This window comes from Microtus oregoni, unplaced genomic scaffold (genome assembly GCF_018167655.1).
Source record: "Microtus oregoni isolate MIOR12 unplaced genomic scaffold, Mior012 000027F_ref0000203, whole genome shotgun sequence".
Taxonomy (NCBI): Eukaryota; Metazoa; Chordata; class Mammalia; order Rodentia; family Cricetidae; genus Microtus; species Microtus oregoni.
The window spans coordinates 23,104,973-23,128,247 of NW_024543086.1; the positions used below are offsets into that span (position 1 = coordinate 23,104,973).

At 48.1% G+C, this 23,275-nt stretch overlaps 1 protein-coding gene across 16 annotated transcripts in view; it reads left to right on the top strand.

The window, feature by feature from the left end:
* The window catches only part of Rbfox1 (RNA binding fox-1 homolog 1), a 2,144,901-nt gene that overhangs the window by 153,414 nt on the left and 1,968,212 nt on the right, over nucleotides 1–23,275 (top strand). For 15 of the 16 annotated variants that reach the window (XM_041676152.1, XM_041676159.1, XM_041676174.1 and 12 more), the window contains exon 2: nucleotides 435–473. The exons of the other annotated variant lie outside the window; for it this stretch is intronic. In XM_041676152.1, coding sequence (XP_041532086.1) covers nucleotides 435–473 — 39 coding nt within the window. The remainder of the gene's footprint in view (nucleotides 1–434; nucleotides 474–23,275) is intronic. 16 annotated transcript variants of the gene reach the window in all.

Sequence of the window (23,275 nt, forward strand, 5' to 3'; positions counted from 1 at the left end):
AACTCCAAATGTCAATCATGAAACTGAGTGTGCTCTGGCTAATGGTGTCCTCTTGCTCTCTTCTTGCTGATCAGGGCTGGCTCCTTAGGTTCCCTCCCACTCTTCACTCACTCCTTCCTTCCCCAGAGCCTTAGCACCTACGTTCCGCCACGTGTCTGTCCCCTTCTGGTCACTGCACACAGTGGCATTCTTATTTCAACGCTGTCCTGCCTTTCCTTCCTGAGAAGTCCAGGCACTTGTCATCTTGTTAAAAATAAAGATCCTGCAACCCAATCGTTATTTATTATTCCCCCAACAAACACTTTAGAATGAAAGGATAAATACTCCTTTAGAGGTAATACAGCTTCTGTGTCTGTGAGGAAACAAACTGAAAGCAACTGTTTCTTAAAAACTAAACCTTCCTTGTCTCTGTGTTTCTCTTTTTTTCCATACAGGATCTGCTGTCTCTGTCTCCCAGGCTGGTTGAGAGTCAGGTAAGCGCTCATTATATTCTAGGTGAAGATGTTCTATTTGTTGGACACAAGGAGGTAAGCCAGTCTCCTGTGCCAATGTGCTTTTCTGCTTGTACAGCCATGCTGTTGGCATGGGTAGGGAGAGAAGGCAAATTGCTATTAGTATTGGTGACCTTTGGACCTCTGGATGTCCCTTTCCACTTACAATAGGAACACCTGGGCCGAATGGACACACACTTGCCATCAGACACAGCACTCTGGGTCCAGTGCCCAAGCAGACATTGCTAATCAACCCCAGCACCATTCATTCCTCTTGAACAGTCACTGTTAATAGAGCATCGAAGGCTCACAGGTGAATGACAAGCTCTTGGTATCTGTAATGGGTGAGCTCTAAAGATGGAGTCTGTTTTGCCAGGGTTGCAAGTGGGTGGCTGAAAAGTTTGTTGTTTGGGCCTCATGGGCTGCTTGTGGAGACAGAACCACAGTCTTGCTTGTCCCACTCAGCACCACTCCACCTTGTTACGGCCAGAGGTACCATAGCTCTGCCTTGGGGGAACGCAATTGCACAAATGAATCTATGCCTCAGGGCGATGCATTATTTTTTATTGATTCCAACTCTACCTCATTACTGTTGCTTGGCGAGGAACTAATGTAATTTCTAACAACGCCACGTGGCTTTCAAATGGATGAGGTAAGGATTTATTTCCCTGGTGATGCGATATCTTCTCTTCAATTAAAACCTATAGAGGAAAATTCATACAAATTTAGGGGTTTTTCCCACTGAGATTAGTGTCCAGACAGTAGGCTTTCACTGTATGTGTGAAACTCCTGTTTCCTGTGATGGAACTGGGGTACTTCCTGCCCTGCTTGTTCATCTAGCCAGCAGGGTCACCATTCCTCACCTTCCCCTCTGTAGCTCTTCTGATTGGCTGCTAGTCATGAATCACTGGTAGAGGCAGTTATGTTCCTTCCTTATTTCTCTCTTTCTCTCTGTGCATGGCTGTGCACAGGTATATATGTATATGTGTATGTACATGTATATGTATTGTGTGTGTGTATTTATGTGTGCATATGGAGGCCAGAGGACAATTTCAGCAGTCAGTCCTCAGAGCATTGTATACCGTGTTTTGTTTTTATTGACAGAGTCTCTCTTTGACCTGACCCTTACTAAGTAGGTTAGGATGGCTGGATAGTGAGCCCCAGAGCTTCACCTCTCTCCCTAGCTATGGGATCAAAGAGTTATGCCACTATGCACAGCTTAATTCTTTATGTGGGTTCTGGGGGTCCAATTCAGGTCCTTATGCTTGAAAGACAAGCATTTTCTTGGCTGAGCCACCTCCCAACTTTGATATGTGTTTATGGAGGCGAGACTCACATCTGTAACATTAGCAGGTTTAAAAATGAATGCTGCAGTGGTATCTAACACATTTGTAGTCAGATGCAACCACCGCCTCACTACTTCCAAAGCTCCTCCGTCTCTCCAATGCAAAGCCCTGCACCTCTTCCCCTTCCTGCCTCTCTATGGTCTCTGGTAACCACCTGTGTCCTGCTTCTGTGGGTTTACTTTTCTGGCTATTTCATACAAGCAAAATCATAGAGTAGATGACCTTTTGTGTTTGACTTCTTGCACGCAAGGAGCAGCCTAGCAGTGAAATGGGTGACCGTACAGGTGGTGTCTCTACCTAAAGCAAAGACTCAAGTAGGCCTAGGAAATACCCATTCGTCATGGTCCTGTGCACAGCAGTTCAGAGGTGAGAGCAGCCCATTATCCATCAACGAACCAGAAAACAAACCGTGGCCTATACATGCAGTGGAGAATTTCCTAGCCTTGGGAGGGAAGGAGGCTCTGATAACAGGCTACAGCTTGGGTGAGTCTTGGAATCATGTCAATCTGTGGCCTTTGCCAGGCCCATGTCCTGTCTGTGATGTGGCTGCCTATCAGAGGCATGTTGGAGATTGTGGGACTGGAATTTGGCTGGGATGGAGGGTGCTGCTTTCTTACTGGTCTTCCTGTGCAGCTGCTGGGCTCAGGGTTAACACTCTGCCTGGAGACTGTGAGCCGGGAGTGTTTGGACCATTGCTTGTCCTCTGTAGTGGCTACCTTCTCTGTGGCCGGCCAGGGTCACTCTACTCTCTGCAGAGCCTGGGGCTGGACTAGGAATTGCATTGAACCCAGCAGGTCTCCTGTTTCGTTGATTAAACAGGTTTGTTTGACTGAGCTATCCTGTTTGGTCTGTGTCAGGACTGACAAAGTCAACTCACTGGGACAGTTGTTAGACTCTGTGACCACTCTTAGAAGACCTGTGACCCTGGCAAACCTTGGCCTGATCACCTCCCTCTGTCCACACAGGGTAGAGCCCAGAGAGGTAAAGTAACTTACTCCTAGCTATACCTTCTGTAGCCTGGTTCCTTGCATGTGTTGAGGCTTCTCTCAGTTTTCCAAGCATGGGTACTTATGCACTAGCATATGTTTGGTTAAAAGCATCAGCCCAGCTCCCTAATACCCTTTATACAAAGAGTATGGAATGTTATAGTCAGGGGCCTCATCCCAGGCTCTGGCATCCATCTTGGGACTATTGGATAGAAAGTTCCATTTCAAGCTTCCTCCCCTGGGAGTTGCCTTAGTCCAAACTCCACCTCTGAGAAAGCCCGCCAAATGGTGACCCCTCCCTAGGGAGGGTGAAGACCACTTCCACAGGCTACTTAAACTGCCCCCCAGAGAATGAACACATGGTCTCCCCTTCTCTCTCTCTCTGTCTGTCTCTCTGTCTCTGTATCTCTCTCTGTCTTTCTGTCTCTGTATCTCTCTCTGTCTCTGTATCTCTCTGTCTCTCTCTCTGTCTCTTTCTCTCTGTCTCTGTCTCTTTGTCTCTCTATCTCTGTTTCTCTGTATCTCTCTCTGTCTCTCTGTCTCTCTATCTCTGTCTCTCTGTCTCTGTCTCTCTGTCTCTGTATCTCTGTCTGTCTCTGTCTGTCTCTATGTCTCTCTATCTCTGTTTCTCTGTATCTCTCTCTGTCTCTGTATCTCTCTCTGTCTCTCTGTCTCTGTATCTCTGTCTCTCTGTCTCTGTCTCTCTGTCTCTCTGTCTCTGTCTCTCTGTCTCTCTGTCTCTGTCTCTCTGTCTCTCTGTCTCTCTCTGTCTCTATGTCTCTCTATCTCTGTTTCTCTGTATCTCTCTCTGTCTCTGTATCTCTCTGTCTGCCTCTCTGTCTCTGTATCTCTCTCTGTCTCTGTCTCTCTGTCTCTCTCTCTGTCTCTCTGTCTCTGTATCTCTCTCTGTCTCTCTGTCTCTGTATCTCTCTCTGTCTCTCTGTCTCTGTATCTCTCTGTCTCTCTGTCTCTGTATCTCTCTCTGTCTCTCTCTGTCTCTGTATCTCTCTCTGTCTCTGTCTCTCTGTCTCTCTCTGTCTCTCTCTCTGTCTCTCTGTCTCTGTATCTCTCTGTCTCTCTCTTTCTCTCTGTCTCTGTCTCTCTCTCTCTCTCTGTCTCTCTGTCTCTCTCTGTTTCTCTGTATCTCTCTGTCTCTGTCTCTCTGTATCTCTCTCTGTCTCTGTATCTCTCTCTCTGTCTCTGTATCTCTCTCTCTGTCTCTCTGTCTCTCTCTCTTTCCCCCCCTCACCATCTTTTCCCAGTACCACCCAGGAACACTGCATTAAACACAGGCATCTTTTTCTCCTTGTATTTTTTTTATTGAGCTCTACATTTTTCTCTGCTCCCCTCCCTGCCTCTCCCCTCCCCTTCAACCCTCTCCCATGGTCCCCATGCTCCCAATTTACACAGGAGATCTTGTCTTTTTCTACTTCCCAAAACATGGGCATCTTTTATTTGGCCTGTTGTGGTCTGATTGGAATCATTTGCGTTGGTATAGAGACTCGCCTAAGAAATATTCCTAACAGTATAGTGTTCTGAAAGACCCCACCACAGCCTGGCCTTCCTCAGTGTTTGCAGCTCCCAGAGCTCCTTGGTTAAGGACGAGGAAGTGCGAGCGGTTATCTGGCAGGGAAGCAGCATTCCATGCTTCTGTCTTCCAAGGCTTGTGAGCTGGAGTATAATTGGCTGACTGATCTGCAGCTGAGGTCAAAGTGGCTAACATCTTTCTCCTCCTTTCACCTGACCCTGAGTCCCAGCTTCTGGGAGCTTCACTAACCTAACAGAGGGCAGACTGTCTGTGGCACTACTCATCCTGCCAAGGACAGGTTCTCAGAGCTAAGCAGAAAGGTCCCCAGAAGCATGGGGACTGGTGGGTGAAATGGAGGAATGGCTGGCGAAGGTGGCACAGGCAAGCCTACCTCCAACAGCAGACTGCCTGGCTTCCCAGAGATCACAACTACCTCCTCTGTCTGGAAGGTTATTCCCACCGCATCTGCTCAAGCTCTCAGGGGCTGGGGCTGCCCACACATGCTCCCAGACAGGTTCCACCTTTTAAATGGACCAGTCTCCTCAGCAGGGTGTATTCTAAGGCAGAGTGCTGAGAAGATTTCCCCTCTCTCCTGAGGTCTGCTGAGAAACTGGCAGTGCCCATGGTTCCCCCAAGGCACTTTGGGTAGGAGAAAGCCTGTCTGTGACTGGAGTCACTACAGGACAGATGAAAACCCTGGTAGCCCACTGCTTGCAGTGGGCTACTCCCCTGATCATTGCCTCTGTTTGCCTCCACTGAACTCTGAAAAACTTGTTTTCCTGTTTCTCATATTCGCCATCACATGGAAAACAGAGCTAGAATGTGATTATCCCGGCACCTGCTCTCCCTGACAGCCCCCTTGGGTGCATAATACTCTCTCGGGTATCCCCCTCCCCCTCACAGCAGAGCTCCGGCCAGTCAGGAGGTACAGGGTAATCTCCAGGATGGGGACTGAGGCCTGGCGTTTGTTGAGCACCCACTGTGTCCCAGGTCCTTTCAAAAACAATCTTGTGCAAACCTCCTGAAGCCTCAGAGAGAAAAGTTATCACCAAACCTATCTCAGGTGGGCAGCTTCCTGCTGGGAAAGGCAAGCAAGGGCCCACACGTGACTTCCAGTCACTGGAGGAGGAGATGAGGGTGGGAATCTGGGTGTGATTCCTTGGGAGGGAGTTGAGCATGCGTAGTGGACAGGCACCATTTTCTAGATCCAGGCCCCTTTGTGGCTTCGCGGAGTGATGGCTGCTCTCCTGTCTTTGTTGAGTCTGTCTCCTTCCATTGGCCATTGGTTGGTAAATCTTGATGTTTTGCCTCTTCTGTGTGACATCCTGGGACCACCTTCTTAATTTGTTCCCTGCTGAAGGGATGCTTTCCCCACTCACAGCTGTTATCGGCCACCACTTAGCACCAAAGCCACCACAGAGTCACTGATCCCACAGTGGCTGCTGCCTGCTGTGGAGGAGCTGTTGCCACTGATGTGGGCTTGAGCCCCCTCCAAGAATGATAGCGCCATTCGGCCCATCAGAGCTACCTGGAACCACCTGTCCAAGATCCCCAGCTCTCTTTGGGGGTTGCTGCTTGCTCTAAGTATAGCATCTAAATGCCCCAGCAGGAGCTGGCCCCAGTCAGTTTTCTGGTCTTTCTTCTGCCGCTTTCCTGGTCCTCATGCCCTCAGACCCAGCCTGACTTCCACGAAGAACTCTCTTGCCTCGAACTCACTTCTCTAGTGCTTAAGATCCTACTCCCTGAATAGTCATTCTTTCTTGTTGTCATTTTTAGTCACCTGCTTCCTTTTTGGCAAAACAAAAGCTCCAGAGAGGGATGTCTCTGATGGCACAGCTCTAAGAGCCCTAGTGTCTGTCAAATGGAGCACAAGACTCCCTGGCACACCAGCGTGCCTGCTCTACCCTGTCAGGCCCTGGGGCTCCTTGCCTCACCCACATTTTAAATTACTTTACTCATCTGTTTCTGTGCAAAGGAAAGAGTGTTTTATTTTAAAGTAATCTTTTTAATTTTGCATACCAATCCCAGCTCCCCCCAACTTCCCCCCACCCTAGCCCCATCCATTCCTTAGAGAGGGTGAGGCCTCCCATGGGGAATCAACAGAGTCTGTCACATCACTTGAGGTAGGACCAAGGCCCTCCTTCCTGTATCTAGGCTGAACATGGTATCCTTCCTTAGAGAATGGGATCCAAAAAGCCATTTCATGCACTAGGGATAAATACTGGTTCCACTGCCAGTGGCCCACAAACTGCCCAAGCCACTCAACTGTCACCCACATTCAGAGGGCCTAGTTCAATCCTCTGCAGGATCCCCCCTCCCCTCCGGGTGTCAGTCCAGAGTCAGTGAGCTCCCACTAGCTTGAGTCAGCTGTTTCTGTGGGTTTCCCTGTCATGGTCTTGACCCCTTCACTTATATCATCTCTCTTCCCTCTCTATGACTGGACTCCAGGAGCTCAGCCCAGTGCTTAGCTGTGGATCTCTGCATCTGCTTCCATCAGTTACTGGATGAAGGTTTTATGATGACAATTAAGGTAGTCATCAATCTGATTACAGGGGAAGGACAGTTAAGGCATCCTCTCCACTACTGCTTAGATTCTTAGTTGAGGTTATCCTTGTGGATTCCTGGGAACTTTCCTAGAGCCAGGTTTCTTGCTAACCCATATTGGCTCCCTCTATCAAGATATGTCTTTCCTTGCTCTCCCTCTCTGCCCTTGCCCCAACTTGACCTTCCCGATCCCTCATGTTCTCTCCCCCACAATCTCCAGTCCTACTCTCCTTCCACCCTCCCCTCCCCCATGCTCCCAATTTACTCAGGAGATCTTGTCTATTTCCCCTTCCCAAGAAGAGATTCTTAAATTTGATATTTTTGTGTCTCATCTTTGTAATTCATAAAATTTTTAGCGTCTTGGTATAGGGGAAGATGCTTGGTGAGTATTGGATAGGTGAATGACCGGGTAAGGCTGGATTGGTATATACTTGTATGTGTGAGTAGGTGGATGGATGGATGAATAGATGGATGGAAGGATAAGTAGACATATTGATAGATAGACAGGTGGAGTTGTGCATGGATGAACAGGAATGAATGAACATATGGATAATGGATGGGTAGGTGGCAGATAGATAGGTAGATGGAATGATGGACAGATAAATGAGCATATTGATCAACAGATAGATGGCTAGGTGGATGGCTATATGAGCAGACGAATAGATGCTGTTACTGGTCAACATTTGTGCTTTATACACACGTACACACACTCAAACTCATACACTCACAGGCGTCAACCTTGAGTGCTGTTCTTCTTTAGGTACTGGCCACCTTGCCTTTTTAAAGATCATACTAATGTATGTATGTGTTTGTGTGTACCCTAGCACTGGTCTGGAGGTCAAAGGACAATTTACAGGAGTCCATTCTCTTCTTCTACCGTCTGAGTCCTGGTTATTGAACTCAGGTCGTCAGGTTTGGCAGCAAACCCTTTGCACACTGGGTCATCTCACCAGTTCTACCAGAGTTCTTTGTTAGTCTGAAACCTGCCAAGTAGGCTAGGATGGCCTGCGAGTCACAAGGATGCCCCTGTCTCTGCTGCCCGAGTGCTGGGGCCATGAATGTGTGCCCCCTCACATGGCTTTTAACATGTGCATGCTGGGAATCAGGCTCAGGTTCTCATGCTTTCACAGGTACACTTCACAGACAGAACCTTCTCCTCAGCCTGGATTTTATGTATTTTTGGCCTGTGTCATGTGACTCATGGATCTAAGGTGGAAACTGCGAGGGCATCAGACGATTGTCCTCAGCATGTAGTTTTTAACATGGCTCTTACTGTAGCTTTTAGCATGGCTCTCACCGTCTCTCTGGGCCAGAGCACACCTGCTGGCTCCCTTCACTTCAGAAGGAGCATATAGCTGGGCTTTGCTCGTATGGTCTGAGGAGATCAGTGTTTTAATAGAGAAATTTTACAGAAACATGTTTGCTCTAATGGGTGCGTTTGATCTGCCATTAAAAAAAAATCACAAGGTACAAAGAATGACTCCTTCAGCAGAGGTGATTGATTTGGTGTCTCCCTGCCAGTTTGGAAGGTAGGCATCTTGTTACAAACTCCCCACGGGGCTGTCTTTAATCCCTACTGAAAAGGCTGCTGTCACCCTTGGTTCTCTCTTGTCAAAGTCAAGAGCTAAAAACCCTTTTGAACTTGATCTGGGAGAGGGTCCCACACAGCTCACTGCACTTCACAGCTTCTTCTGTATCTTTTATTGTCTTCCCAGGCATCACTACCATCTCGGCACTGAGGCAGTCAGATGCCAGAGCTATAGTGTGTGTGTGAGCTGGAGGGCTTCTCTCTCTCTCTCTCTCTCTCTCTCTCTCTCTCTCTCTCCCTCTCTCTCTCTCTGTGTGTGTGTGTGCTGATAGAGGATCTCACACAGCTCAGACTAGCCTTGAACTTCTGATAATCCTATTCCTACTGCCTGAGGGATCACACCCAGAGATGAAACCCAGGGCTCCGTGTGCGCTAGGTAAGCACTCTATGAACTGAGTTACATTCCAGCCCTTCCCGGAGCTATGGTTTTGACATAGTCACAGTGACAGGTCATATCAGGAGAAGGAGTTAATATTTATTAGGAATTGTGCCAAGTCCCCAAATACTTTCTCTTCTGTATTTTCAATAACCCAGTGAGTAACGGTCTGTGGTTCCCACCAGTGAGATGGTGATGGAGTCAGGGAGGCTTTATAACTTTCCAAGGCCTGAGCATAGAGACAGTGATCTGGGCTTAGCTACAGCTCGGGACCACAGTAGCTTTGCTCCTCTGTTGATAATGAGGCTGCAAGTGCCTGCAGTTCCAACAGGTAAGTTTCCACCCAAAGGCTCGTAGAGATGCCTACCTGCTGTGTGGATACCCAGTGCTCTCCTCAGGTGGGGCATCCTTATCACTGACCCTAGCCCTTCAGACCCATGCCACTTACGTCTTAAGAGTGTGCAATGTATGAGAACTCCTGGGGACTCACGTCAAACTGTGCAATTAGCTAGTGACTATGCTAAATACATTGATTTAGACTACTGGGTGTACACACACAAACCAACTACACCACGTACATCACACACACACACACACATACACACACACACACTTCTTGCCAATTAAAGAAAATATTACATGGAAAAAGTGTGGAATCTGTTTCTATGAGTCCTAGTAGAGTCTGTATCTCATCTTACCATTGCTGGGGTTAAAGCATGTGATATCATGCCTGACTTGGTTTTACAAGGATTCTGGGGATTGAACTAAGGCCCTGGGGCTTGCACGGCAAGTTCCTTACTGATAGAGTCGTTTTCCCAGATCCGCATCAAGTCTATTATCAGGATACCCTGGGCATTGCCCCTTCCATGAAGCCTTCCTATCTTACACTTCTCTGACTAGCTCCTCCCATTTTCCTTGCAGGCACTCTGACAGCTCCCCCCAGCTACGAGGGCACCTGCTGTGTTGTTCATAATCCACATAACCATATGTGGATTGGGTTGGAAAACACACTCGACTGAATGATTCCATGCTGAGTGTCAGACGTGGGCTGTGCTGAAGTAGGGTTACCTCACTGTTGGCCTTTTAGAGACTGTTATACCTAGGCAGGTGGTATAAACTTAGCGGCCAGAGATAGCCAGTGGGATCCTAGGAACTTCAAGGCTCTTGGAGCAATGGAGGGAGCAGAGGAAGGAAGCCAGTGTATGCTATCTGGAGAACAATCTGGGGAAGGTCAATCTCTTTAACTGTCTCAAAGAGAAGCTCCACCCTGTTGGGAACAGTTTCCTCTTTCATCAGCTATGCTTGCTCCTTCTGTGCCTGTCTCTTGTGGTGTCTTGTGGTGGTGGCTGTTTTGGGGAACACAGATGAGGTGCTAGGGATGTCCTCAACTGGGTGTGGTAGAAGTCCAGGGACTCTTTGGCAGTCGTCTGTATGTGGTGACACATTGCAGGAGACATGGGGTATTAGTGCGTGACTAGGCTTTAGTGATTCATTATGAAAAAAAGGTTGGGGTGCCTATGACGAGGAGGGTGTGGTTGTTTGAATAAGAATGGCCCCCTAGGCTCATATATTTGAATGTTTAGTCACCAGGAAGTGGCCCTGTCTATTGGATTAGAAGGATTAGAAGGCATGGCCTTGTTGGAAGAAACCAGTCACTGGAGGTGGGCTTCAAAATCTCAAAGCCCAGGTCAGGCCCAGACTCTCTCTGCCTGCAGGTCAGGATGCAGCTCCCAACTACTGGTCCAGTGTCTGTGGGGTGCCACCATGCTCCCTATCATGATAATAATGGACTAAACTCTGAAATCATAGGCCACCCCCAGTAAGATGCTTTCTTTCATAAGAGCTGCCTTGGTCATGGTGTCTCTTCATAGCAATAGAGTAGTGACTAAGACAGAGGCGCACATAGGGTGGGAGACAGAAATTCTTGGCAGTGACATAACCCTCAGGTTGCCAGAAAAACTTTTGTTTTTAATATGATAGTAATAATTGTGCTCATATAAATTTGGTCTACAAAGCTAATTACATTTATCAATGCAGGACTTATTAGTACCTTTAATACGGAAAACAAATTCTCAGAATCCTGTGAATACTTGATGTATATTTTGGATGCATGTGTGTGTTCATGGGTGTGCACATTCATGTGCTTGAGTAGTTGTGTGTTGAGGCCAGGGGAAATCTTGGCTATCATTTCTTAGATGGTGCCCACTGTTTCTCTGGGTCTGTGTATGAATGTAGACACATGCACAGTACATCGTATATGTCGAGATCAGAGGACAGCCTTGAATATTACTCTTTGCCTCTTGTCTGAGATGTGGTCACTGCATAAGCCCCACTAGCTGCCCATGAACTCACCGTGAATCTGGAGTCTCAGCCACCCATCTTCTGCCTGTGTGAACGTGTCCAGCTTTTCTGGGGTCTGAGGATCTAAACACTAGTTACAGGCTTATATGGTATATGCTTTACATACTGAGCCATCTCTCAGTCCTGTGTTGGTTAGGACAGGATCTCTTACTGGTGTGGAACCCACTGAGTGGACTAGGCTGGCTCTCCAGCGATCCCCAAGGATCTGACCATCTCTGTGACTCCAGCTCTGGAATTACAGGTACACCCCTGCACCTGGCTTTGATGTGGGGTCTAGAGATTGGACTCAGGTCCCGTGTGCAGCAAACATTTTGCTGAGCGATCTCCTCAGCTTCTGTATTGTTTCAAAATCATTTCAGAGGATTTGAAACATCCTACCCTTTTGCATAGGTGGAGACACCGAATGTCACAGCTAAGGCAGCACATGAGTACCAACCACGAGTGTCCCACTGTACTGAGGACAGAGTGTCTTCCTCACCAGGGCTCCGGGTGTCCCTTGCGATCTGGGACCCCCTGACTTTGCCCACATGGCTGAAGCGAGTGTGTAGGCTCTGTGTCTTCATTGCTGATGCATGGAGCATGAGGGCTCATGTGAGAACTGATCTTTAGAGATTGGTGGATTTATACTCCACCTGCCCCGGCTGCCACCTTACTAGGGTGATGCCATTCTGGGCTGTCTTCTCTGAAGAGCCATAGGACAGATGCTACCGTGGGTGGGTCATGACTTTCTGATCCCTGAAAGGGCTCCCTGAAGGGGGTCACAGTGGATCAAATTTCACAGCCTTGTCAGTTTTCATCCCAGTCCATGCTAGAGAGCAGACAGGCTTTGCTTTCAAAAAGCTGAGTGACATTTGTGCCTTCGGATCCAAGCCACTGGATGCTTTGAGGTTGCCAGAGAGAAGAAACGCCTGCTCCTCAGGCAGGGCTCCCAGCTGGCCTTCTAGTAATGGGTAATAAACGTGCATTTATTTAATTTAGAGTCAGAGTTGCAGTGTTATCGATTACCTGGACCATCTAAAGCTCCAGACAGTGAAAGCCTGGTACATGGAAAAACATGCTTGTAGCAAATCATCACATTTAGGATGAAACATGGGGACATGAATGAGCAAGGTCATTCTCATTGGGTGCTGTGGATGCAGAATGAGAAAGGCCAGCTAGGTCTAAGATACCTGCTTAGGATTCAGAGGTGCAGAGGATGGATGGATGGATGGACAGAGGGATGAACAGATGGATACATGGAGAGATCTGGGTGGATGGATGACTAATGCCTGGATGGACTGACTGGGTGCCTGAATGGAGTGATGGAGTGAATGGACTGAATGATGAATGCATGATTGGATGGAGTGATGGACAGAATAGGTGGAGGATGGATGTGGATAGGTGGATGAGTGGGGTGGATGGATGGTAGATAGATAGATGGGTGGATAGCTGGGTGAATGGGTGGATAATTGGATGGATGGATGGATGGATGGATGGATGGACGGACGGACGGATGGGTGGGTGGATGGGTGGATGGATGGGTGGATGGGTAGATGGATGGGTGGATGGATGGATGTTTGGATGGGTGGATAGACAGATGGGTGGATGGATGAATGGATGAATGGGTAGATAAATGGGTGGATGGATGACTACATGGGTAGATGGGTGATGGAGGAAGGTCATTGGTTAATTAATAAAGAAACTGCTTGGCCTCATAGGTTAGAACATAGGTGGGTGGAGTAAACAACAGAACAGAATGCTGGGAGGAAGAAGAAGTGAGCTCATACACCTTAGCTCTGCTCTCTGGGGCAGACCCGATGAAGTTCTGACCCAGGATGGAAGTAGGCTAGAATCTTCCCAGTAAGCACACCTCGGTGCTACACACATTAATAGAAATGGGCCAGGCAGTGTTTAAATGAATACAGTTTGTGTGTTGTTATTTCGGGGTATAAGCTAGCCAGGCGGCTGGGAGCCGGGCGGCAGGAATGCTGCCCGCAGCTCCCTTCAACAGATGGGTAGATGAATGGATGGGTAGATGGGTGGGTGGATGGATGTGTGACTGGGTAGGTGGGTGGAATGGCTTGGTTAGTGGGTGCCTAGGTATATGGACAATTGGATAGATTAGTAGGTGAATGGCTAGATGAGTCGGTTAATGGATGGGTGGATGGATGGATGATGGATGGATGGAGGATGGATGGATGGATGGGTGGGTGGATGATGACTAGATTGAGGGGAACCAGATGGAGGATATAGCTCAGTTGGTAGAGAGTTAGCCCAGTATACACAAAGTCCTGGGTTCTGATGGAGGAAGGTCATTGGTTAAAAAAGAAAGAAACTGCCTTGGCCCATTTTATTGGTTAGAACATAGGTGGGTGGAGTAAACAGGAGGAAGTGAGCTCAGAGACACCATGCTCCCCTCTCCCGGGCAGACGCGATAGCTCTGCTCTCTGAGGCAGACGCGATCAAGCTCCGGCCCAGGATGGACATAGGCTAGAATCTTCCTGGTAAGTGCACCTCGGTGCTACACATTTTATTAAAAATGGGCTAGTCCAGGTGCGAGAGTTAGCCAAGAAGAGGCTAGATATAATGGGCCAAGCAGTGTTTAAAAGAATACAATTTGTGTGTTGTTATTTCTGGGCATAAGCTAGCAGGTGGCCGGGGTGCAGTGGATGCAGCCCCGCCGCTCCTATTACAACAGGGTTCCTTTCCCAGCATCACATAAAATGGTCATAGTCATCCTATGCGCAAAGAGACAGAGGCAGGAGGATTAGTAGTTCAAGGCCTTCCTCAGCTATGTAGCAAGTTTGAGGCTAGCCTGAGCTCTATGAGAAACCCCCTCTTTATGCATATATACATATACACACATGTATACATACATACATGTATATGTGTGTGTGTGTGTGTGTGTGTGTGTGTGTGTGTGTGTGTGTGTGCTTTGATATATATGGACAGGAGATGGGGGTCTGGAGGTTCCTGGTTGTTATCCTGTTTCTAAGCCCATGACCCTTGTGTACAAAGAATTCCTGTAGGTGGTCCTCAAGTCCTGTGACTCAGGAGGCTTCTGTGAGAAGAGCTTTTTGAGAGAGACTAGCCAGTCAGTGAGTGGTGGAAAGGGAAGCTTGCTAGCCTCTCTGGACTGCCTGTGTTTCCCTGGGGCTTTAGCACAAATAGGAAGGGCAGACTCACAGTTCCCTGGAGATCATAGGCAGCTGGAGGGTAGGAAGGTCCTTTTCTGATGTGTCCAGCCTGTTTCTATCCAGTGATGGTATAAGGGGGGGGGGGGGGGGAGGCACAGCCTGTCAGTTCTCAGTCAGCGAAACCAGTCAGTGCTGTGGAGTTCTCTGTCCCCAGAAATCACCTTCGAGTCTGTGACTTTGCATGCAGAGCCCTGAACATGTTTTTTTTTTTTTCTTTTCTTTTTCGAGACAGGGTTTCTCTGTGGTTTTGGAGCCTGTCCTGGAACTAGCTTTTGTAGACCAGGCTGGTCTCGAACTCACAGAGATCCACCTCCCTCTGCCTCCCAAGTGCTGGGATTAAAGGCGTGCGCCACCACCGCCCGGCTCGAACATGTTTTATAAGGCATGCTGTTGTGGGAAGTACTGAAGATATTCCCACTCTAGTGTCTGACAAAGCATGCTGTTGCAGGGAGTACTGCAGATACTCCCATTGTAGATCAGAGACTCCAGGCTCCACAATGGAGCCCTGTTCTGGAGTCATATGCAAAGCCTCAGTATCAGCATGTGTGACATTCATCCCATTATGTGCTCTTCCATGTCCCTAGCAGACATCATGAATAGATCACAACACATTTGATTTCTACAGATAAGCAATGACTACTCTTCCTCTGATAATAATGGCTTTAGACCAGACATTATTAGTCAATCAAGGTACATTTGATCTCTGTAGGTTTGTAATGGCTGCTCTTTCCCATATCTGGTTTCAGACATCCCTATAGGAAGTCTTACTTGAGGAATCCCATAGTTCCTTCTCCCTATCTCTGCTTGTGCCATGGAATTATAGTTGCTTGAGCTTACCCAGACTTCCTCTGAATCTAATCAGGTCTGGTCTCCTCCCTTCTAATTGGATAGTGAAGACTGATAGCCTGTCTGTGAGGTTCCATGCTCTGAAGCGTGAAGAGCAGCGAGCTTGTCGCTTCAGCGCGTGCCAGCTTGTTGTTTGTCCTCCTCACAGACTGAAGTTTGCCTCGCTATCCGCTCCTAAGGCATACACCTGTGAGATGACTGATATGGAGCAAAACCCCTGAGCTTTATGGATCAGGACAACACTCAGAACTCACAGGCATTGTGAGGTGGGTTTGTGGGGCATCCTACCTTAGAATTTCTCATGGGCCATTATTGGGATGCCATCAGGGCTTCGGTAACTCCAGGCTTGATGGAAGGTCTGTGGTGTAGCTGAGTGGAGATAGCAGAGTTGTCTTTAGGGCAGCATCTGTCTCAGCAAGTCGCTTCCCTCAGCACAGTGAGTGAACATGTTCGGGTCAGAGCACGGATCCTGGCTGCTCTGAGGGGCAAGATCCAGCCCCTCTGTGATAGGCCAGTTAAAGAGGAAACAAAGAAAGGAGACTTCTTCAGTGTGGCCACATTGAAAGAGGCACAACAGAAGTCCAGTGATCTCCAGCCTATCTTTGATGCTGACACGAAATTCAGGTTTAAATTAAAGTCCACATAGATGTGAAGGTCCAATCAAAGTGTGGTTCTGCACGCTACCGTTGAGCCATTATCAGGCCCATCTTCATTGCTGAGACTCTGCTTCTCCATGGAGGTGGTCTGACAAGTTGTCCAAACTGTGCAGTCTCTTTCTCAGAGATAAGTTCTTTCTTGGTCTGGAACCATGGCCCCAGTCTTTTCCTTCCAGAAGGAGGGAAATTCCAGTTTCCTGGGGATCACTGCATGTTTCAATAGTCTGGTAGCCAAAGGAAGAGGCACAAATGGCTCTTTGCAGAATATCTTTGCTCCTAACAGATGGGTTACAAGTGGGTACCCAAGCGGGAGGAAGCAGGGTTTTGTGGATGAAAAACAAAAGAGGGAAGAAACACAAAAGATGACACAAGGATCTCTTTTCTTGGTGAGTGTCGGAGATGGAGCCTGGTTTTAAAACCATGATAATGTGTTGTCAGAGGAGCAAGCAGGGCAATGGTTGTGTCTTCTCATATCGCTTTCTAGAAGGACACAAATAATGATAGTTATGGCAATGTTGAGGGTAGTGATTATGGTGCTGATACTGACGGTGACGGTGAGGATGGTTATGATGATTATAGTGGTAATGGTGATATGGTGATAGCAATGGTGGTATGATGATGGTGGGGGATCTTCATGAGGAGGTGTGATGATGGTAGAGGTCCTGATGATGGTAGTGGTCCTGATGATGGTAGTGGTAATGCTCATAGTGATGGGGATAGTGGTGATGGTGGTAACAGTAGTGATGATGGTGAAGAATGACCATGGTGTTGGCAGTCAAGGGAATGGTGATGATTGCGGTGGTAATGGTGGTGGTGAGGATGAAGGTGATGGTGGTGGAGATGATGGTGACAATAGAGAATCATCTGCACTGGTGCCAGGAACTTGAGCCACATGTCATGAAGTCTTGGCAAGGCTGTTTCCTGGCAAGTTTTCTTCTAGAAGTAGCCATGCTTTCCCAGGTAAGGGTGCCAAGACAATGGGGGTGCCCTAATTCATCTACAGTCACATAGTTGGTGGACAGAAGCCAAGCCTTGTACCCAGCTCCATCTGACACTACAGCCCTATGGGTAGGATGTGGAGGTGGCTGTGTACATCTGCATTATGGGGTTCCACGGGGCAGCTGGCATCATTCATCTTTGTCCCCTGAACCTTTTCTGTGACCTCACCTGATTGTTCCCAAGCTTTTGCATGCAGCTGAGGGCTTGTGTATGTGGCAGGACCTGAGGACTGATCAGTTGTTCCAGAGAATGGAGAACTGGACACCATCATTCTAAGATCCACAGTTTGCTTCCAAGGGCTGGGCCCTGGGATAATTTAAATTCTAACATAGCTGGACTAGAAGAATAGTTCTGGGGGTTCATGCCTATGATCTCAGCTCTTGGGAGTTTGAGGCAGAAAGATGATAGGTTTGTGTGCAGCCAGCCTGGGGTACATAACAAGACCCCATCTAAAAACCCAAACCAAATGCAACAGTTCTGAAACTAGACAGACTGGGACTCACATTCAACTTGACACTTGTGTCCTTGCGAAAGAGGGTGTTTTGGTCTTCTCAAGGTCTTTGTCTGACAAGTAGTGACAACAGAGTCAGCATCTGCTCAGAGCGGTTGCGCATAAGAGCACAACATCCTCACCATTGGCTGGCATAGCCGTTTGTCACTATTACATCCTGAAACTCAGTACCTCCCAGACAAGGCCCACAAACCTGCCTGGGTTCTATTCCATGCCAGGTGCTTGACCCAGAGAAGCACCCTCACTGTTCTAGCACCCTGAAGAGGGGGCCTTCCTTGTGTCATCACCAGAGACAAAGAGGTCCAGTTGCTTTCCCAAGGTCACGCGGTTGCCTGGACGATGAACTGGATGTGGAGGTCAGCCTGGGTTACCAACATTCTTCTTTTGTATACCGGGACCTGCCAGCCTTCCTGGCTCTGGAAGCGCTGATGGGAGGATGCCTCACAGCTGGAACAGCTGGAGGGAGGTCAGGCTCAGGTCAGGTTTACCGAGAGTGCTTTGAGCGGCTAGCCTGCTGGCCTTCAGCTATGGGCACTGATCCGAGCCATCCTTAGCTACTAATGTCTCAGGGTTCAGGAATGGAAGGCACAGGGAATGTGACTTCTGACTGTGGGGTCACATGTGCTGCCTGGGGAGGGGAGGGCCAACTGAGCTGGGCTCACCTAGTTCCCTGCAGTTGCTCGTGATGCAGGGAGGAGACACTGTGTACAGTAGCCCCCCTGACCCATATGTTTGTGTGTCGGTCCTCACCTCTCACCGCACTTTGGACTGTGTCTCTTATCCTTTACGTATACCAGGCCTGTCTCCACCTTCCTGCTCCCCAAAGGAGCGCTGGGGTTTCAGATGCGTGCTACCATGTCCAACCCTGCATGGTGCTGGGGACCCATCCTTGTCTTTACACCAGCACAGCAAGTGCTTTCCCTAGCCCTGTGGCAAGTGCGTTTGACCTCATCAAATCCTCCCAAGACTCTGTGAGGTCATTGGTGCCACCTCCCGTAGGACAGGAGTTAGCAATCAAGAGTTTTACTCAAGGTCACCTCAGTGTCCCAATGCCGGAGTAGTGACTTGAGAGCAGATTGCCCTGCCATTTAGCTGTGTGCCCCCATGTTTGTGCTAGGACTTCCAGAGCCGAGGAGGAGGAGGTGTTGAGGACGGCATGTTGAGGCATGCCTGACCTCTTTCTGGAAGAATTTCTCTAGGGTGCTGACAGCTTTTGGGAGAGGCATATTCTGCTTGTCACAGGGCCTACTTCAGGGCTGGGGAGCCAAGAGCGGCCAGTTTGACTCTTATGGCCAGTCCTCTGTCAGCTTTGAGCCTCCAGGGTTCTCTTGTCTTGAAATCTCAGGGAAGCCAGGGAGTTCCTGCCACCAGAGTCGAGTTCATGAGGCCGTGGCACCCCCTGCAGGCCTTGAGTAGAGGTACAGCTACCTCAGATTTGAGCATGACTGGTGGTTTTGTTTCAACTTTTGATAAACTTTTCTTCTTTCAAATTCAAGTAGAGCAAATATTCATCTAGGTAACTGATATCAAGGGGACAGCCTGAGAGACTGCCATAGAACAGACTTAGTATGCAAGAATCCTCATCCATGAATAGATTCCTTGTTTCTTGGGATCCATGGAAGACTGATTCTGGGACAGCCATAGATACACAGACCTGAGGACATACTAATCTTTTCTATAGCAGGCTTTAGAGTCTTGTATGAATCCCACATACTCACCATTTCCTACATCATCTCTTGATATCTTATACTCCCAACACAGCAATGTGAATGCCATCTACCTGCCTATCTATCTATCATCTATCTATCTATCTATCTATCTATCTATCTATCTATCTATGATGGATTATTTAGGGAATTCTGATAACTCAAAAATTCAGATCTATAAAAACGTATCATAAAAGATAGATAGATAGATAGATAGATAGATAGATAGATGGCATTCACATTGCTGTTTGGGAGTTATAAGGCATCAGTGGGTGACTGGTTTTATCCATGGATTTAGAATTGGGGATTCAGAACCTATGGGTTTGGAGGTTAGTGGTGTTACCACCCACCCAGACACTCTCCCGCTGAGAGCTATTGGCATTCTAAGGCAGGGGGTTAATTTTACACATGCCCATCTTTCTAATCACTTTGTGTTTTCTATCTGGTGTCTTTCATACATGGGAAATGGCTATATTCATCAGATCACAGGCACCCTCATAGCTGTGGCAACTCGGCCTGTAATAGACCCCAGTGTACCCACAGGAGGATGTGATACCTTGTGTGTATGTTCTGTGGGGCTCTTTCAACAAGGAAGTAGGTTGATGCCTGCCATGTTCACAGTGCTGAGGGGTCTTCTCTGAACTCCATCAGCTGTTCACGTGTGTCTGAGGAGTTTCTCTGTTCAGAGATCAGTGAGTGGAACCTTTTATAAGGCTATTCTAGAAAGCTCTCTAACTGCAGCTGTGGACCCAGTCAAAGGCATTCCAAGTCCCCAAAGCTAGATCTTGAATTGTAAACGTCTTTCAGCTCAGCCATCCTCAAGTCTAGATACAATTAAAATCAAGTGACACCACAGAACAGGAAGTAAATGGACAGCTATGTCTCAGCCCCAGGGAGGATGGAAAAAGTGCCCATGACAAGACCCCACCTGATGTCATCAGCACCTCTAGACCCTGATGGAGCCGAGCAGGTGAACTGTGAGCCTCTGGCCAGCAGCATCTCTGAGTTGCTTGGAACTGCAAAACCTCAGCATCCATCAGGTCTCATAGCCTGTGGGACTGTGAGGTGAGGGCCTGGGAAGCTGGTGCACCAGCCTTGTGCAAGATGCTGGTGTGTCCCCAAAGGCTGAGAGCCTGAACCCAGTCCCACCTCTTGTCACAGGTGAGTTTTGGTCAGTACTGTGAGTAACCTCCTCTCATTTTCATGCCCAGCTCAGAGCTATGTGGGCTCCAGCCGAGCAGAGCCTTCGTAGTCTGTGGTCGAATGAACACAGAGAAACTGTCACCAATCCTGTGCCAAGTTGAGAATAATGTGGTGAAAGTCAAGTCTGAGCTGCTAATCTTCATTGATAGTGTGAGAAACCCCAGGAGTGTCCTTCCCAAATGAGTACTATGAGCTGAAACTGAGATTGAAGAGCAGTTAATTAAGAAACAGTGAGATAGAGCTGGATGTAGTGGACACACATGGAATTCTGGCACTTGGGAGTCTGGGGTGGGAAGACAGTGAGTTTGAAGCCAGCCAGGGATATGTAGCAAGAGCTACAAACAAGCAGACAGACAGACAGACAAACAAACAGAATGGGACCGAGTACCCAAAGCAGAGACAGTCCAGCATCCTCAATAGCCCTGTGGTTGACTCACTGGGACGGAGTGATGGTTATCTTCTCCATTAGATTGGTGCAGAGACTTTTAACCTCTTCTTTCTGACCTTCAAGCAGTGACTTTTATGGAGGAAATATCTGATACGAATCTCCTTCATCTTTGTTGTGGGATTGTTATCACCTCTTGTCACCCCAGATTATGAGATTCCCATGGGGGCTTGTGTTTGTCAAAAAAAAAAAGTTTTATTGAAACATGGCCACACCCTTCTTTCTATACTTTTGTGTCTGCTGTTCATCATGGGAGCAGAGCTGATTAGGTGTGTTGGGGACAGCAGAACTTTACATAGTAAAGAGTTGTCAATAAATGCTCAGTCCTTGTGCCTCAGGACTCCATTTCTGGCTTGGCCTGCTGTCCTGATTTTTCCTCCTCCAGACAATCTTCTAGCATTCTTGAGACTTTCTGTCACTGCGACAAGTCCCTGGGATGATAACTTTTGGCTCTGGGTTGCAGAGGTTGCAGTTCATGGCCCTTGGCTTCATTGAATCTCAATGAGCCATATAGACGGTGGGATTTAGAGCCAAGCAGTCTCCTCAAAGTGGACAGGAGGCAGAAAGAGATGGAATGGGACCAAGCTAGAACTTTCACAGGCCACCCTCGGTGACCCACTTGGTTCTGCAACCTCCCCAAATAGCGGCACCAACTGGGACCAAGTGTTCAAATGTGAGCACATGGACCCATTCCAGATTCATTCCGCAGGCTCCTCTCTTCCTCATGAAGGACCACTGTTCTGTGAACAATCCACCCAAAATCCCTGCTCTTAGAACGAGCAGGTTTCAGTGCCCTTCATTCCACACATGTTAGGACAGAAGTGTTTTGAATTGGCGGTGTCTGCAGACTTTGAGATGTTTGTAAATTCATAATGAGTGACCTTGGAGGTCTTGATATTAAACACAAAATTTGTTTATGCTTCGTGTACACTTACACATGTATCCAAAGGCATTATTTGCAAAAAACAAAACAAAACAACCCCCCTAACTTCAGAATGGTTATGTTTTGAGTAAGGTGTTGCCTTCCCCTTTCTTTATGCAGTATTGGGGATGGAACCCACAGTCTTGCCCGTGATAGGCAGGTGCTCTACCGCTAAGCCACAACCCCAGCCCCTCCTAGGGAAGTCTATGCAGGCTCTCTAGCTGAGCCCTGACTCAGCTTAGGTATGGAATTTTCTATTTGCAGCATTATGTTTGTGCCCAGAAATTTGTATTTTTGGGTGAGGGATTTTCATTTACAGAGAGAATTGGCTTTCACTTTGAAGCATGTTCATGCATACAGAAAGTACTGCCTTAGTTAGCATCATTGACAACTCTCCCCTCTATTGGAGGGTGCTTCCCAGTGCTGGTTAATAGTGCTTTCCAGGCACACCCAGGCTGGGCGCATGGAATAGGAGTGGATCATGAGTGACAGTCCGGATCTGGCAAGATGGATGGGGCTGCCTTGATTTTTCCCCAGTGAGATGAGGCCGGGCATTGGTGCAGTGGTACTATGTTCTCCTGCCTGATCATTAAGCTTTAATGTTTGAAACCTTCCTCATTGCCTCTGTTAGAGATCCAGAGTGCAAACGCAGGTAACACACCAGAGACTGATTAAATCTCCCCCTTCGTGCCAGTTTGAGGGAAGGTGATTTTGTAGCTGTAGCCAAAATACCAAATGAGCCACCCTGTCATGCTTGTCGCTGCTCCAGAGCAGACGGTGGAAGGAGAACAGAGGGGCAGAGACACAAAAGAATTTCAGAAGGCCGGCAGTAGAGAGACTTCTCACTGGGGCCGTAAGGATCCAGAGGACCTTTCCTCGTGGTGGAGCTAGGGCTGGGCTCCAGCTTGAAGACAATATTTCTTCATCTCATTTCTAATCTAAGACTGGGTGATGTGTCCCTGCCAGGGCTCCAGACGGAAGCTGATATGGTGTGTGTGTGTGTGTGTGTGTGCATGTGTGTAAATCAGAGGTTGACGTCTATTGCTCTCTACTTTATGTCTTGAGACAGGGCCTATCTGTGAACATGAAACTAGCTAGCTGATTGGCTAGGCTGACTGGCCAGCAAGCCCCCGAGGGTTTCCCTATATCTCTAGTGCTAGGATTATAGGTGTGTATCACCACACTTGGCTTCTCACATGGGTTTGTGTGGCAGACTTATTCAGCAGACATTTTCTGACAAGCTAGCTTCCTAGCTCCTGAACCTGGATTCGTTACATGCATTTTTTTTCCAGATAATTCTGTGCTGTCTGATTGATGCATCCTGTGCTCCTCTCAGTACCTTCTTACCTGAGTTCCAGCATTCAAATTCCAGGCTTGATGGTAGGGTAGGCAACCTGGTGTCAGGAAGACTCACTTGTCTCCTGTGCTGGGGAGACACGGAAATACTGAGAGCTACCACGGGGCTTGGGTGATGAGGGACTCAGGGGCATCTGTGGATTTTTTTTTTTTTTTTTTTTTTTTTTTTACCAGAAGTCTGGGTGACCATTTGGGGAGAAATGCAGTGAACTCGTTGGTCTGTCCACAGGCAGAG